Here is a 16,624-nt window from a genome sequence, read left to right on the forward strand (position 1 = left end):
AGGTGAGGGTGAGTGATAATTATTATCATTACAGTTGAGGACACCCAAGCTCAGACAATCTAAGTGACTTGTCCAAGATCACATGACTAATAAATGGCCAAGCCAGGATTTGAACCCATGTCTGCATTATTCAAAAGACTGGGCTCTTTCCACTCCTCCAGGCTGTCCTCAGAGTTGTCTCTTTCCCTGGGAAGGAGGGTATTTTGATGACACTGGCTTCATGCTTCTGGCATCAAAGGAGGTCACGTTTCTTCCCAGAAGGAACTAACATTTCTTTTTGGCTCCTGGAACCAAAGGATGAGAAGCCTTATCTTTGGGAGCACCCACTAGGGTAGAGAGAAGCGGCCTTGAGCTCAGGGCCCAGAGAAACAGCCCTCAGGGAAGTGGGCTTCATGCTTCCTGTACTGTGGCTGCAAGCGAGGGCTGAGAAACCTCAGAATTATCTTTATCTTTTTGAAAATAGATCTGACCACATCTGTCTCCTCTGCTAAAAACAAAATAAAGAAATAACACTACACACCCACCTGCCACCACCCACCAAGAAAAAATAAAACCCGCCGTGGCTCCGCAATGAAGCAAGGGATAGGCTTCAGACTCTTGTGTTTGCGTTTCTTTTTAGTGGATAAATCTCTTTTTTCCCCCTATAATAGAATCATATGCAGAAGCCCCAAATGAAAAACAATAAAGTGTGGCTTTATTGAAGCATACTTTTAATTTATTCATTTATTTATTTATTTGGTGTAAAAAAGTCATTTTATTAAAGCACAGGGATGGCACCCGTGGACAGAAAGAGCTGCCTAAAGTGTAGCTTTTAAAGTCTAAAATGTAGATCTGTTCAGCTCCCTCCTGTGCCTGACACCCAGTAGGTGCTCAGTAAATATGTACGGATTTGATGAAGTAGGCTGGGGGGCCTGTCCATGGAACCCATTTGTCATCCACTGACCTTGAAGTCAAGCATGAGCCTCCATGATGGCACTGAAAAGCCTAACTTTGGCCGTGTCTTACCTTAACCTCCCATCTCTTAGACGGACACCAGAGCCATGCTAACCAGCTCACCCTTCCCAAATGTGCCCAGTCCTTTCTTGTACCTGTGTCTTTGCAAAAGCAGTTCTCTCAACCTGGAGTGTCTCTTCCTCCACGTCTCATGCTGTGTGAACCACCAAATCTTTATGACCCAGCTCACACATCCTCCGCTCCATGAAGCATCCCTGGATTTCTTGCCAGCTGCCCTGGAAGTCCATCTTTGTGCTAATTGGGTACCTGCTACTGTACTTGTTATGGGCTGGTAAAGCTCTGTCCCAGAACTCCTCAGGGCAGGGTTCAGGCCCTTTTCTCCCCATCCTCAGTCTAGCATTCAGTCTCTTGGTGCTCAACAAATACTATGTGAATAAAGGAATGAAGAAGTGAATCAATACACGAATATGGAGACACTAGTCAACCCACTGGAGGTCGGCCACGGGAGAATCCAGCCCAGGACAGCCCTCCCAGAAGGACCAGCAGGGGTCAAAATCCAGCCATGTGTGGCAAGCCCCAGGAAGGTGGCTGTAGCTAGGTCACAGGCTGGGACCATCTATAGCCGTGAAGTGGCAGCCAATCAAGGGTCAGTTCTTGCAGGGGTGTGGCCTCTTCCTGCCTGAGGACTCCTCTCTTCCAGCACCCACACTTCCCTGACCTGGGCCTTAGAGAGATCACTCCTACCTCCATAGTCTCTGGACCACCCTGGGAAAGAGCCCCTTCCTCATTCTAAGTCCCGAGTTTTCTTTGGAGTCTCGTAGTTGGCTGTTCATGGGCAGATACCAACAGCTCCTCTGATCCCGGAGAACTTGCCTGAGGCTCCTTTCCAGACAGTGATCCTTCTGGAGGTTTTGGGTCCTACCTTATTAATCATTCTCTCTGCTGGCCCTTGGGGGTGCCTCGTGCTGGGCTTTGTCTTAGAGGCTCAGTGAATATTAACTGCCCAGCAGATCTGTGGGAACACAGAAAGGTCACCAAAACCATCAATAAGCTCTAGCCAGCCCTGGAGCAGGGACAGAGCCATGAGGAGCTCCACACCAGGGGGAGAGAGACAATGGTATCAGTGACACTGTGGTTGGCTATATACATAGGTATGCTTTCAGTGCGCACCAGTTTGATGCCAGACACTTGATGCTGTCATACATGGTGATGTCCTGCTCATCAGATTGTTGAAGAGCAAGTATAAAAATCCCCATTTTTTAGATGAGGAAACTAAGGCTTACAGAAGTAAAATTACTTGCCCAAATTTCCACAGTTCTGCCATCAGAACCCACGTCCCTCTGTTGTAGGAACCTTGAAAATAAAAGCCATTCCCTGGTTTGTTTGTTTGTTTGTTTGTTTTCATGGAGGGAGGCAAGCATCAGGGAAGCCTTCAGGGGTGTGATCCTTAACCTGAGACTTGAAATCCCTGAACATTGCAATGTTCATTTATTCAACCAAAATGTATTGAGCACCTGTTGGACGCCAGGCACTAAAGAGTACTTAGAGTAAGATACAGACCTTCCCTGAAGGAGCGCAGAGTCTAGTGATGGGGGAAAAAAAATCAGACAAAGGCAAAGCTTGTGTCAGTGGCAAGTGTGACAGGAGAGTCCACAGGAGGCTCTCCATTCAGCAGCGGGGGGGTGGGTCATAGATGGTTCTCCATCCAGTATGGGGGATCACGGGAAGCTCCTATGACAGTCTGGGGCATTGTGGGAAACTCTTGGTCCAGGGTGGAGGATTGTGGGAAACTCTTTAGCCAGTGTGGGCATCATGAGAAATTCCTGGTCCAGTCAGGAGATCTTGTGAGGCTTGGGGAGGAGGGGCTATCTGGGCTGAATCTTCTAGAAGGCTGAATGGGAGAGCAAGGGGAAGAAGTGCCCAGGAAGACCCTAGAGCAGTTGTGCAAAGGTCTGGAGGCCAGGCCTTTTCCGAAGGCCCTGAGAACAGGTGGACAGACAGCCATCGGTGTAGTGTGTATGTTCCAAGCCCACAGTGGGAAGTTTATGAGGCCTCAGTCAGTTGCTGGGGTTCGTGCAAGTCCAACGTTACTCAGAATTGCATTGTGTAGTTTGAGATGATTAGTTCTGTAAAGTCATTAAGAAAGGGACACAAAAAGGTTGTAAAAGCATTCCAGGCCACAGGAAAAGAATGGCCCTTTGGAAATGTTGTCAGTTCACTTCTTCCAGGCACCTTCCTCTGCCTGGGGGCTGTAGGGGCCTCTGCTTGAAGAATCCACAGTCACATGAGGGCCATTCCACCTCCAGTTGGAAGGTGGCTCCTGGACTGGGGCAGGGACAGCCAGCACGGAGCAGGGAGCTTCAGGTGATTCATAGCCCCTCAGAGGGGCCAGAAGACCCAGCACTCACTGCACCAGCTGTCTCTGGATGGGTTTTGAAGGTGAACAGGCTGGTTTCTCTTTCTTCTTTTTTAAAAAAGATTTTATTTATTTATTTGACAGAGAGAGAGACAGCAAGAGAGGGAACACAAGCAGGGGAAGAGGGAGAGGGAGAAGCAGGCTTCCCGTGGAGCAGGGAGCCCGATGCGAGGCTCGATCCCAGGACCCTGGGATCATGACCTGAGCCAAAGGCAGACGCTTAACGACTGAGCCACCCAGGCGCCCCCAGGCTGATTTTTCTAAAGAGAGGGGCTCCTCCACCCCCACACCGCTCCATGTACAGTAATACACATTGGAAGGAAAAAAAAAAAGACCCATCTGACTTAAAATCCGTGGGCTTTCCATGTGCCTCTCCCTCCATCCATGTCGCAGGAGGGCGAAGGTCCAAGAGCAACTCCAGAGAAGAAAACCGCAGTCTCCCCACCCTCAACACTTGTATAGACAGAAAGTTGGCATAAAGGGGGACTCGGGGGTGGCCTGGAGCCAGGTGTGAGCTCCCAGTCTCCCTCGGCTACATTCTAATGAGAACTTGGCAGATGCTCACTCTCTCGGAGCCTCGGCTTCCTCATCTGCCAGGCAGTTCTCGAAGAGGACTCAGTGAGTCAGTGCAGATAAAGCTTAGTGCCCAGGGTCCTGCCTGGAGGTTTGGTTCCCTTCCCTCCATTGCCCTGCATGGCGTGGGCAGTAGAAGTCCAGAAGGGCTGGATTTTCTAGCCTGGCCTCTTCCCCTCCTCCCTCTGGATGGAGTCCCCACAGCTCGCCTCGACTTTTCCATGACCCAGAGGTGCTGGGTCTTCCTCACCTGCCTGGCGTGCCCCACTTCGCCCTCCCACCTGAAACACTGCACGGCTCTCCCTCACCACAAGGGGGCATGTCAGGGCATGGTGGCGGGCATTCACCTTTCCAGCCTACTCTCTGTCAGGTCCTGGCTTTTCCCCGTCACTCACCTGGGCTTTTCATTTTACTTTTCCTTTACAATGTCAGAGCCGCCCTCCTCCCATCCCAACCCCATACCCAAGCCTTCAAAGCACAATTCCTCACAGTTCCCTTGTTAGCCATTGGTGCTGAGCTCCTACTGCCACCGATTGGTATGGCAAGTTTTGCTTTTGGCTTTGGGAAACAATGTCCAAAAAGCCAATGTGCAAATAAACAATTATGCTCAGCTAGGCACCTTTTGTGTGCTACATGATCAGAGAGTAGAACAAGGGGGCAGGCCTCCCCTGGCTCCTGGGCAGGGAAGCCTTCGCAGAGCATGTAACAGTGACATGGGTTTTGCAGATTGAATAGGAGTTCCCATGAGGAGAGAGGAACATGGGAGAATTTCTAAGCAGAAAGAGCCCAGCATATGTAAAGGTGTAGAAGTGTGAAAAGGCGTGGGTGATGAGGTCCTGCTGTATGTGGTAGAGAGGCAAGGAGACAAGGTGAAGGTGTAAACTGGAGCAGCCTGGACTGAAAAGGATGTGGGAAGTCAAGCAGAAGAGTTTCGTGCTTGTTATCCTGAAAGTAGGAATGGAGGGCAGTACGGCAGAAGGGCCTCAGAAAGTTCCAGGTGTCTGATATCCCAACTGTGTCTCCAGCAGACAAGAGGCAAACTTCACCAGTGCCCCAGGCACCTTCCCAGTGTTTTCTGGGTCACTGAACTGGTCAAAAGTGGAAAAACCATCACCTAGAGCAGTTCTCAAACTTTCCAGGACCTCTTTTCCCTCTTAAAAATTGTTGAGAAGCCCAAGATTTTTTGTTCATGTGGGTTCTATCAGTATGTACTTGATCAGAAATTAAAGTTGAGAAATCTAAAAAATATTAATTTATTTAAGAGAAACCCACATGTTAAAATTTTTAAAAAGTCTTCATGAAAAATAATTATTTTTAAACAGTGAGTGAGAAGAATGGTGTTGTGTTTGGTTTTTGCAAACCTCCTTGTTGGTCTGGCTCGAGAGAGAGGCCCATCAGACGGCCACCTCTGCTCCTTTCCTATCCCAGTTCATACAGCCTCGGGCAAACTCCCCTACAGGCCTCAGAGGGTGGGAGTGCAAGCAGCAAGCAGAGTCTTAGGGCTGTTCTAAAAGTACTTCTGACCTCACAGACACCCCCTGGGAGTGGCCCACAAGCCACCCGGTAAGAACTGCTGGCCCAGCAACAGCCAGGCAGGTCCCCAGAGGAGCGAAGAGCTGTCTGAACAGCGAGGAGGAATCAAAACAAAACAAAACAAAACATCGTCACAGGAAGAACTCTTGGACACAAAGAGGAAGAGACAAACGTGAGGCACCTAGGGTGATTTGGGAGCCAATCGACATCGGTGTGCCTCCTGGCTCTGCCACGTTGGTCTGATTGACCTCAGTTGGCCCACCTGTAAAATGGCAACAATCCTAGTGCAAATAAAGCACTTAGCACAGGGCAAGACACCTGGACTTCTTCTCTCTCCTTTGGGGCCAGAAAAGGACTTTGTAAAAACAGCATTTGTTCAGGAGCTAGGAAATACATGTGAGTTTGTGGCAGGCTGCTTTTGCTTCTGTAACAGAGATCAGATGTGGACTCCAGATGAATGGAAACCTTGAAAACTCCGGTATGTTAGCATAGCTGCTATGGTGTGATGTGGCTGTTAAACCAGCAACCTCAAAATCAGGCTGCATTAATAGAGGTATCACGCACAGAACAAGGGAGGCGAGAGCTCCTCCTAGAGTTCATACTGCTCAGACCCTCCCTGGAGTATTTTGTTCATCAGGATGGGGAAGGGACTTTACATAATTCATTCCAAGTGAAGGATTTTTTTCAGCATCTACAAGACTTGGCCAGAGGGTGAGAGGTGGTCAGGGAGAGACAATCACTCTTAAAGACCTGAAAGGTTGACAGAATGATTGGCAGAAGGGACTAGAGCCTGAGTCTGGCCTCTGCTGAGAAGCAGAGGGGTTTGACAACCACTAGAGTGTCTGAAATCTAAGGAGTCTGAGACGACAGTAAGTGCCACATCACTGGAAGTATTCAAGTGGAGGCTGGAGGTCAGGCATGAATGAGGCACTGTGCTTCATCACTGGAAGGCACCCACAGACCCCTTCCAAATCTGAGTTCCTCTGCCTCTGGCAGGTTGGAAAGACTGTCAGGGGAAATGGAAAGAAAACATGGAGAAGAGAGTCGCCAGGGACGTGTGAGAGGCGCAGTCGCCATTTTGTCAGGCAGGTTGGCTACGTTCTCTGCCAAATTTAATCTGGAGATGAGATGTAACGCCAATTGCTTGGCCTGGAAACTGACAGCAAAAATTCAGCATTGCTCAGAAACAGTTCATGGAAATGACATCTTTCCGTGCCTGAAATGCCAAGTGTTTGAGCTGTGCTGCCCAGCCTAGTGGGAAGCCCACCGGCCTCGTGTGAATATAGTGAGACCACTAAAGCAGGGAAGACAAAGGCACCGAATCAGACACACTCAGCGCTATCGGAAATAACTTAGCCACGCTCAGTCCTCTCGTGGCAACCTTCTCATCGTTGGAGAGAGGTGGCGAGCTTCTTCCAGACTGAAGGATGGGCAGTCAGCACCCACATCAGAACACAGGCCTAGCCTTGGTAAGGGTACCCTCCCATCCAGCCTCTCACTCGAGGCAGGTTCGATTTGATGGATGAGGAAACCAGACCCAGAGGGAGAGAGGCATGGCTGACGTCACACAGCTGGGGCGGGGTGTGAAGGCAGAAAGCCAGGCCTTATCAGTCCAGGTCTTGACCCCCAAGTCCCTCTGACCTGGCCTTGGCCTGGGATTCTGGAGAGTGCAGCGTTGGTCTGCTCTCCCCCTAAGTCTCAGATGGAGACCCATCTGGAATGTGTCACCAGCTGCCGCTGTGTCTACAACCAGCCAGCTCACTGGATTATGTCAGTCTTCCAGAATCTGCTGCAAAGGTCCCTGGGGTGAGGACACAAGACAGCAGCCTTGAGGATACTGTTCACTGTCCCTCAACTTCTTAGCTTTTAGAACAGAAGGGGTGGCAGAAGGCACAGGAGGGCCCAGAGCCCCAGGAGAGATGACAGACGTCCCGACTATGTGTTCACGGCCCATGTGTATCTGATATTGACTGGGCATCTCCTTTGGTCTAGCCCTACACCAGGTTCTGGGGATACAGAGATGAGAGGCACGGGTTTCCAGGAAGAGGGGCCTTATAAAGTTTCAGATATATATTTGCTGAATGTATGAATCAGGAAAGCAGCCCTGTGCCGAGACAGACACGGGACAGAGCACAATTCATGGGGGCGGGGGGACTGGAGACCACGAAGAGCCCTCCTCTCCCCCAGCTGGCTCCTGCAGGCTCCCTGAGCGTTACCGGCACCCAGAACGCACATTGGTCCCAAGTAGAAGAAACTGGGAAAATTCACCCAGCATTTAAACTCCATGAGCATTTAAACTCCCAGGGCATTTAGAGATGGATCCGGTGGCCCAACAATGGGAACAAATAAGGCCTTCTCCAGAGTAGACAGGTGCTATTACTGGAGTGCTGAATTCAGAACTTATCTGTGTTATCAATTCTATTTAAGTCCAGTGAAAAATAACACTTAAAATACTCATGTTCCAGCTGTGCAAAGAAGTGGCTGCACAGCTAACGGCTTGGCACCCAAACGAGAAAGGCAGCCTGAGTGCCTAAGGAGATGGGTTACACACGGAGCATGAGGAGAGCCAAGTTTCTCCCTGTCCAAGAAAGCAGACCATGGGCAGTGAGAAGCTAGACTGGGTCCTGTGGTGCTGGACTGCAATGGAAAGTACCAGTGTGAACTTATCAGTATTTATATGCAGATACGGAAATTCAGACGCAACTGTGTGTGCACACTTGTATACTTACTTTCCACGGGTCTACCTGCCCAGAAGACCTGGGAGCAGTGAGACTCCAGTAGCAAGGGGCACACCTAGCACCAAGTTGTGGTTTCTAAATACAATCTCCCTGGAAGGGAACCAGGGCTCCTTGAAGAAATGGCCAATTCCAGGGCTGGGGCACAGGGAGGACGAGAGCCTGGAACACAATACTGTGGCACAAAGCAAGGAAGGACTCGAAAGAGTGATGAGAGCAGGCCAAGCACAGAAGGCAGCCCTCAGAAGGCAAAGGCTGGGACAACGTATGCATCAAAACTGCAACACTAATGGATTATATACCACTGAATAAAACAGCAATCTGAGCCCATACCCATGCAGATTGTGAGCGGGGGAAAGAATGCCAGAATCCAGGAGATTGCTAATAAATGTACAAGAAATTATGCAGTCTGAAAATCACTTGGCAACCATCTTAGTAGTAATTCAGGCAAGAAATCAATGGATACTCAAATTAATGGGCCCAATTTTCATGAGAAATAAGATAATCTGTCTCAAAATACCTTATCATAAAACACTAAGTACAAAAGGACAGTGAGTAACAACTGTTCAGTGGAGAAGCTGGGCAGACACCACCTTCCTTGAATAATCAGAGTGAACCAGAAGTGGGACAAGCTGACACCCTGTGCCCTCACGGGATGCAGCAAAAAAACGCACAGCAGCACTTCTGTATTTCTTCCAAAACCACAGAACTGGAGCCCAGTCATGAGGAAACACCAAACATAAATTGAGGGCCATCCTAGAAGACAACAGTCCTGTAATGTTAAAATAAAAAGCTAAGGTCATGAAGACCAAGTAAGGACTAAGGAAGGTACAAATGTGGTTTGTTATCCTGGATCCGGTCCCTTTGCTACAAAGATACTTCCTGGGACACCCGCACACTGAAATGGGTTCGGGGGTAATTGGGAGCACTTTGTATTGTCCCTGGGACTTTTCTGTAAGTGTGAAATTGTTTAGGGGTGAAAAGCTGTTAACGCTCTTTGCAAAAATGCAAACACGGTCTAAAAATTTTAACACCTAAGTTAAAAATATGAAACTACTGAACTTTAATTTCCTTAGAACTGGAGACAAAATAAAAATTAGCAAAACTGCTATCAAACCAGCACAGGTAGGCCTAATTGACCAAAAAAGAAATTTGAACCCCCTCCCACCCCCCAAAAAACCTCCTAAAAGTTGCAAAAATCACTCAAGGGTTCCTAACATCGTTCAAGACCTCCACCTCAGCTGTTCCAAGGCATAGCATCACCAGCCCCAATCATTCTCATCCAGTTTGTAGTCAATCACTTTTGAATAATTTATCAAGTATTCTCCTAATCCGCTATTGCTGGCAAATTAAAACCCAGACTGGCTTCTAGAACTTACTGCCGAACTTTTAGGAGCAGTTTTGAGACAACTGTGGACTTTGTTAAAGAGACGGAAGCTGTCAGTTCCACAGGCTTCCATGCGGAAGGCCCATTGGCTAAGATCAAGTGTGGAGAGCTAGCACAAAAGATAAAGCCTCCCAATGTTCTTGTCACGGCCAACATTAATAGTTGTCCAAAACACTGGGGAAAAAGACAAGGCTGCTTGAGAGGCAGCCAGGGTTGAGATCAACTTCCCCAAGTACTCTGAAGACCACCTCGTCGCCTGGGAAGGGATTACGCACTCTCAACATCAATAACTCATAGCAAGCCAGCTGGGAAAGGATGAGGGCCTAGGTCAAGAAGAATGGAAAACAAAGTTTAAGTGGTCTCTTTGTAGGCCCCAAGTCTAGGATGGCTATTTTCTCATCTGTGCTCCTGGAAGACAAGTTCTGCTACACCTGGTAAAAGAATTCATTACTAGTTAAATGTCATAGAATTTCAAACTCAATGGCAGAGACCTGGTCTCGTCATTCTGGAATTGGCAGCACCATGCACATGAAGCAAACCTGTCACCACTGATGTTTCTTTGGTCATCCAGCCTCCTCTCCACTGAAAACCCTCCCCGGGGGACCATTGCTTTCCATACTGAACATCATGAAATGCCTTTTACAGCCAACTTGTCACCACCACCGTCCCCGTGGTTCCCCAAACACTGCTTCAGCGCTTGATCTTTTTCCTAGCAAGCCCAGGCCTTCTCTCCCTGTCACCGCCCCTCCCACCCTCCCATTCCCAAAAGACCCACACACCGTTCCGGAAACTAGTCTGCCACCCAAACAGGTCCAGCAGCTATACTCCCCCTCCGGGGTTCTACCCACTCTCTTCTTCCAGCCGTAGTTAAGGTGCTTCCTCCAGCTGTCTGAACTCTGATCCTAGGGCCCAGATTCCCAGATGTATTCATCGCCATGCTGTGTGCTTCTGAGTGTGTTTAGTGCTGAATGGCATTCTCTGACTTTAAGCGCAAGAAATAGCGCAGCAACAGCAATGAATTTCAAGGTGGTACCCTAAGCCCCCACATACATGTGAGGCAAGCACATATGGAACACACTGCTTGATACCACTCCTCTGGAAAGAACCTGTGATGGTCACAAGTAATCCAAACTGAAGCTAAGACCCAAAGTCAAGAGGCCAAGATGCCAAAAAAGCAAGAGAAAGCATCATATACTTTGATACAGGGTGGGCAAGTCACAGTTTACAACAGGGGTGGCTAACTTTTTCTGGAAAGAGCCAGACAGTAATTATTTGGGCTTCGTAGGTCTCAGTCTCAGCTCCAACTATTCGACGGCAAACCTCCGCAGCCCAGAAGTATAGCTACAGGCAATACGTAAACAAGTGAGCATGGCTGTGTTTCAATAAATCTACAGACACTGAAATTTGAATCATCTTCCCATCATAAAATCCTTTTTTGAAAACCCTTAAAAATGTAAAGACCGTTGGTAGCTCATAGGACTGAAGTTTGCCAGCCCCTGGCCTAGAAGATCAAAGTAGAACAAAATGGACATGGGAGGTCAACTAAAAGGACATGTACCCAAGCCTCATGGCTAAGGGACTCACCAGAACAGACTTGGTCAGGAAGTTCTTACACCCTGAAACGGCTTAATTTTGGTTGAATATTTTGTACCAGTCTTATTAAGCTGGCTGCTATAATACAAGACCATGGGAAAAATGGGAATTGAACTAAAATTTCTAAAAGCCCTTTTGAACCTTGACTTATGGTCCATCAAGTATTCCAGCTGTGTTGATGTGTTGATGGAGAAAAACAGGAGACCCAATGTAACTGACCTAGCACCTGGCCCCCTACATGCCAATCACTGAAGAAAACAGAACTATGGGTGACAGAGGCATCGTCAACTCTCAATCTAAGATTCTATATGGCAAAAGGATCATTTTAAAAAATGAGAAATGCAATGGTGAATATATTGAAAATATTTTATAATTAATTCTCTAGAATCCTAGCCATGTAGTACAGGAAAAAATTATATGGTGGAACACTTCAGTATTTTTAAACAATGTAAAGACATATTTGACTAAAGGATGGCAGTAAGAATTTAACAAATATAAAATTAAGCTTCCTCACATTTTCCACAGAGCAACTAAACAATAAAAATATTTCAAGAAATAGATGACAGAATACCTCAAACGTAAAAATTCCAAAATCAAAGAGCCAATTACATTGAGATTTACCAAAACTGTTTGTAAATTAAAAGATAACAGTAAAAGGTCACAAAAAGCCTATATTTTTCACAGCGATAGAACAAGGTAAAGAATGATCAAAACTTGGCCTCAACTGTTTTCTTGTAATGATTAATCCCACTATTTGTGGTTTTGTTGTCTGAGGACAAAAACTCCATGCCACCAACTTCTGCTGTCACTTTCCAGAGAAAAGAGGCTGCTGCTGGGGTTTTTTTGTGTTGTTTTTTTTTTTTTTTCCTTTTTTCCAGTTTTCGCTATGCTGAGCAATTAGGTAGCAGACAGAATGACATAAAATAAATGAAAATATTCCATTATTCGACCAGAAATGCCACCCTCTTCCCAACTCATTGCTCTGCCTTGAAGGATGAACATATTTACAAATGCTCATTTTATTCTCCTGAGACATTTTGCATGATCCATTATAAAACATACAGGTAATACAAAGTCCAAAGGTGTGCCGTGTTTAAGGAGTATACATATGAAGATTAAACTACATGATAACACTGTGGGGAGAAACCATGGTCTCATTTATTTTCGTGAGAGACAGGTACGAGTGCATGACGTGAAAGCTTAAAAGTCATCCCCAAACTTTGCTAAGGATTATTGCAAGACATTACGCAGGGAGAAATCTGTGCAAATTCATTTACTCAGTATCAGATGGTAGGGGAAAAAATAATTCCTTTAAACAGTCTTGTTTATATTGAGGAAAAAAGATCTGAAAAACTGAACAAGTAGACATATTCCCCCTCTTTACGATCAAATAGTAATGCCAATGAAGGAGATTCTAATAAAAAACAGAGTTGAAAAAAATCCAAATAAAAGCCAACACTGCTATTAAGATTTTTTTTAATATGCCATGAGATATTCTTGATTGTATATTTTCCAAAGTACTTTTCCAGCTACATCTCCCAACCCTTCCAGAAGATTCCGCCAGTCTTTCCAATGCAATAAAAGATGCTGGATTATACTTTTGTCCACCTCCTCTTTTTGAAAGTAATATAATCCTAATGACTTTAATGGTCATACATTCTTATCTAATAAGGAAAAACACAAATATCAGAAACCCAGTTTTGGAACATTTGCATTACTTTTGAACTGAATCAGCATTTTGTGGGTTTAAAAAAAGGCAGCAATTTGAACTCACGACTTACTGACAAACACATTTCTGCAGAGGGATGGGGAAGAGAGGGAGAGTGAATGCTGCATTTCTCCATTGGCCCCAAAGTGCTAATTTTACAAAGGGATACATCAAAAGCAAACATGCAATGGTGGCTTTAAAACTTTTACTGCAATATAACAATGAAGTAAACAGTAATTAGACAACTACCAATTGCTTCCCAAAACAAACCAAAAAAAAAAATGTAAACAGGAAAATAACTCTGCCTATACTTGTACAGCTTCTCAAATCATGTTAGAAGGGTCTCACATTCGATGATCAAGAAATTTTAAAATAGCAGTAATTATTTTCATTTTAAGAAAAGGTTCCCCTTCTTCCTCCCCCACCCCAAGTATTTAACATGAAAGAATGGGCTTTCTTACACATTAATTCAATACGTATTTGAAGCAGCAACAATAACCATCAATAATTTGGCATTTCTGCTTACAGTTGCTCCAAAATTTTTTCAATTTCACAAAGCCATTATCCAGTGTTGCCATGAAATAGAGACTGTAAATTCTAGGTAGCAAAGATTCTTTCTGAAACCAAAGTTAAGTCAAAGAAATATAAAGCAGGGCATTACACTAAATTTCTGGATCTAGTACACTAAAAAGAGTGAAACCTAGGAAAAATTACCTACTGTTTTATAGAAGAAATAAAGACCTGCAAAAGCTGATTTTTGGTTGTATAGTATTTTACACACTGTGTGGATTTGCGGCATCTGCTAATTGAAGCAGACATGCACTGTATTTATCCCTGCCCTATATCCTAGATCCCTCCCTCCCCACCCCCAACAATCTACTACCTTATACCAAGTATTGTGGATATGAGCCCAAGTCATCCCAGACAATCCAGTGAACAAAGTTAGTGTAATGCACTGGTGTGAAGTGTGAGATAAAAAAAAAGTCCCTTTCAATCTTCATCAAAGTTTTGCTGTAGAAGAAAATTGGCAGCCAAGTTCTCATTCTTCTCACAAGCAAAATACGCTTGTATCACAAGTCCTTCAGGAAATCCTAGTGCCTTTAGCTGGAAGAAAAGAGAGAAAACTTTACACATGGGTTTCAGCACAGCAATAGGGGCAGATCAGCACTGAAAATACGAAAGGCACGACAAAACTCTTGAAGACGTTAGGTGAACACATGCCTGCCTGAGTACGGATTCACTGTCCAACCCAAGCGGCTAGATGGAGCCTAGACCCCTTTATCAACCACCCATCACATTCTGTTCCTAGTTAAAGCTATGAGACGAACAGCTACTCTGCTAACACTCATTGGCACTGACACTAAAAATTAGTTGCTGACTATGATGGTTTAAAAATAAATGACCCTAGAGCCTACAGAAACGTGTAAATCAAACAGTTTTTACTATGTAAGGGGGGCAAAGATAAAGAGGAGAGCAACAGGAGAGGAGTTTAACAACTTCATCCAATTACTTGTAAAGAAGGTCAGTCAGGTCAACTATCACTCTCCATCTCCTCACCTTTTGAAACACTTCACATACTAGAAAAATGGGTGATCAATTATTAATATTACATGATATATTTTGAGATCAAGACATATGGTGTTCTATTTATATCTGCTTCCTTTTTACAGCACTTTAAATGGTGATACCAGCCACTTAGTTTTGTTTTCCTAGTCTATTACTGTGACTCCAAAATCACTGCTTTTAAAAGTCTTTAAGCACTCAGGTCAATTATCTAATTCACTAGGTACTATGTATTTGTCAACCAAGTATTTTTTATGAAGCCTCTGTTCAACTGTCTAAACCACCTGCATTAGACTATTATACCAAGAAATGACCTTAAGTTTCAATTCAGCATGATTCATGAAAGGAGAAGATAAAACTCAAAAATGACTTTGTTACCTAGGTCTTATCCAGATTAAAGCTGGGCTAGCTGAAGCAAAAGGTAGACAGGGGACGATCCAACTATATGCTTCTATAAGGCACACACTTTAGATTCAAAGACACAAATATGCTGAAAGTAAAAGGATGGAAAAAGAAAGCTGGAGTAGCTACATTAATATCAGACAAAATACACATTAAGATTAAAAACTGTTACTAAAAACAAAGACATTTTATGATGATTAACCACCAGTAAGACTTTGTTATAAACACATGTTACAAGAGAACCCTGAAACACATGAAACAAAAACTGACAGAACTGAAGGTTCTGGTGATTCTACAGTAGTTGGGAGACTTCGCTATCCCCACATTCAATGCTGGACAGAACGACCAGGCAGAAGACTGACAAGAAAGCTGATTTGAGCCACATTATGAACCAACTTGACCTAAAAGACATTTACGGAACACTTAACAGAAGATCACACGTCCTTTTCAAGTATGTATCAAACATTCTCCATAAAGACGATGTCAGCCCACAGAACTCAATACATTTAAGAGGATTAAAATTGTGCGAAGTACATTCATTCTCTGACCACAACACAATGAACTCTGAAATCAGCAACAGAAGGAAATTTGGGAAATTCAAAATATGTGGAAGTTAACATAATCCTTAACCAATGGATGAAAGAAGGAATCACAAAGGAAATTAGAAAATACTTGAGATGAATGAAAACACTGCCAAATGCACTAAAACTTATAGGATGCTGCTGTAGCAGTCCTCTGAGGGAAATTTATAGCTGTAACTATCTATAGTAAGATCTTAAATAGATAATCTAAGGTTTTAGTTTAAGAAATGAGAAAAAAAGAGGAAACAGAATCCAAAGCAAGCAGAAGAAGAAAAAGAATAAGGGTTAGAGAGAAAATAAGTAAAATAGAGACTAGAAAAATACAATCAGTAAAACCAGAAGTTGGTTCTTTTTTCTTCAGAGCAACAATACTGACAAATGTTTTAGGTGAACAAACAGGTGAAAAAAAAAATCGGAGGATTCAAATTACTAACATCAGAAGTGTGGGAACACTACTATTTTTTAGAGAAATAAAAACTATTTTAGGAAAATACTGTGAACAATTGTATGCCATCAAATTAGATAACGCTGATGAAATACAAATTCCTAGAAAGACAAAATCACTAAAACTGACTCAAGAAACAGAAAATCTGAATAGCCCTGTAACAAATGAAGAGGCTGAATTAGTAATCACAAAATTTCCCCAAAAGAGAAGCCAGGCCCAGAGAATTTTACTGGTGAATTCTACCAACTGTTGGATGAATTAAAACTATTCATCATAAGCTCTTCCAACCAACAGAAAAGAGGGGAATACACTTTCTAACTCATTTTCTAATGAGGCCAATATTACTGACACCCAACCAGACAAAATCATCACATACACAAAAAGCTACAGACCAATATTCCTTATGAATACAGATGTAGAAATCGTCAACAAACATTGGCAGACCAAATCCAGCAACATACAAAAAGGACTATCCACCACAATCAAGCGGGATTTATCCTAGGAATGCAAGGCTGGTCCAACATACAAAAATCAATCAATGTTATTAATAAAGCATATTAACAAAAAAGGAACAAAACCACACAATCATCTCAACACATAAAAACCATCTGACAAAATCAATACCCTTTTGTAATAAAAACACTCAATAAACTAGAACAGAAAGGAACTCCCTCAGACTGATAAAGGGAACCTAAATCTAGTAAAACCCAGAGCTAACATCATACTTAATGGTG

General features: G+C 44.4%; 1 protein-coding gene across 2 annotated transcripts in view; it reads right to left on the reverse strand.

The window, feature by feature from the left end:
- Positions 1–11,543: 11,543 nt before the first annotated feature.
- Positions 11,544–16,624, reverse strand: part of RAD23B (RAD23 homolog B, nucleotide excision repair protein) — a 40,630-nt gene continuing 35,549 nt past the window's right edge. For both annotated transcript variants that reach the window (XM_025888305.2, XM_025888304.2), the window contains one exon: positions 11,544–14,003. In XM_025888305.2, the coding sequence (XP_025744090.1) occupies positions 13,890–14,003 (114 nt within the window). In that variant the 3' untranslated portion in view covers positions 11,544–13,889. The remainder of the gene's footprint in view (positions 14,004–16,624) is intronic.

This window comes from Callorhinus ursinus, unplaced genomic scaffold (genome assembly GCF_003265705.2).
Source record: "Callorhinus ursinus isolate GAN/ISIS: 27379988/994484 unplaced genomic scaffold, GSC_fseal_2.0 scaffold24, whole genome shotgun sequence".
NCBI lineage: Eukaryota > Metazoa > Chordata > Mammalia > Carnivora > Otariidae > Callorhinus > Callorhinus ursinus.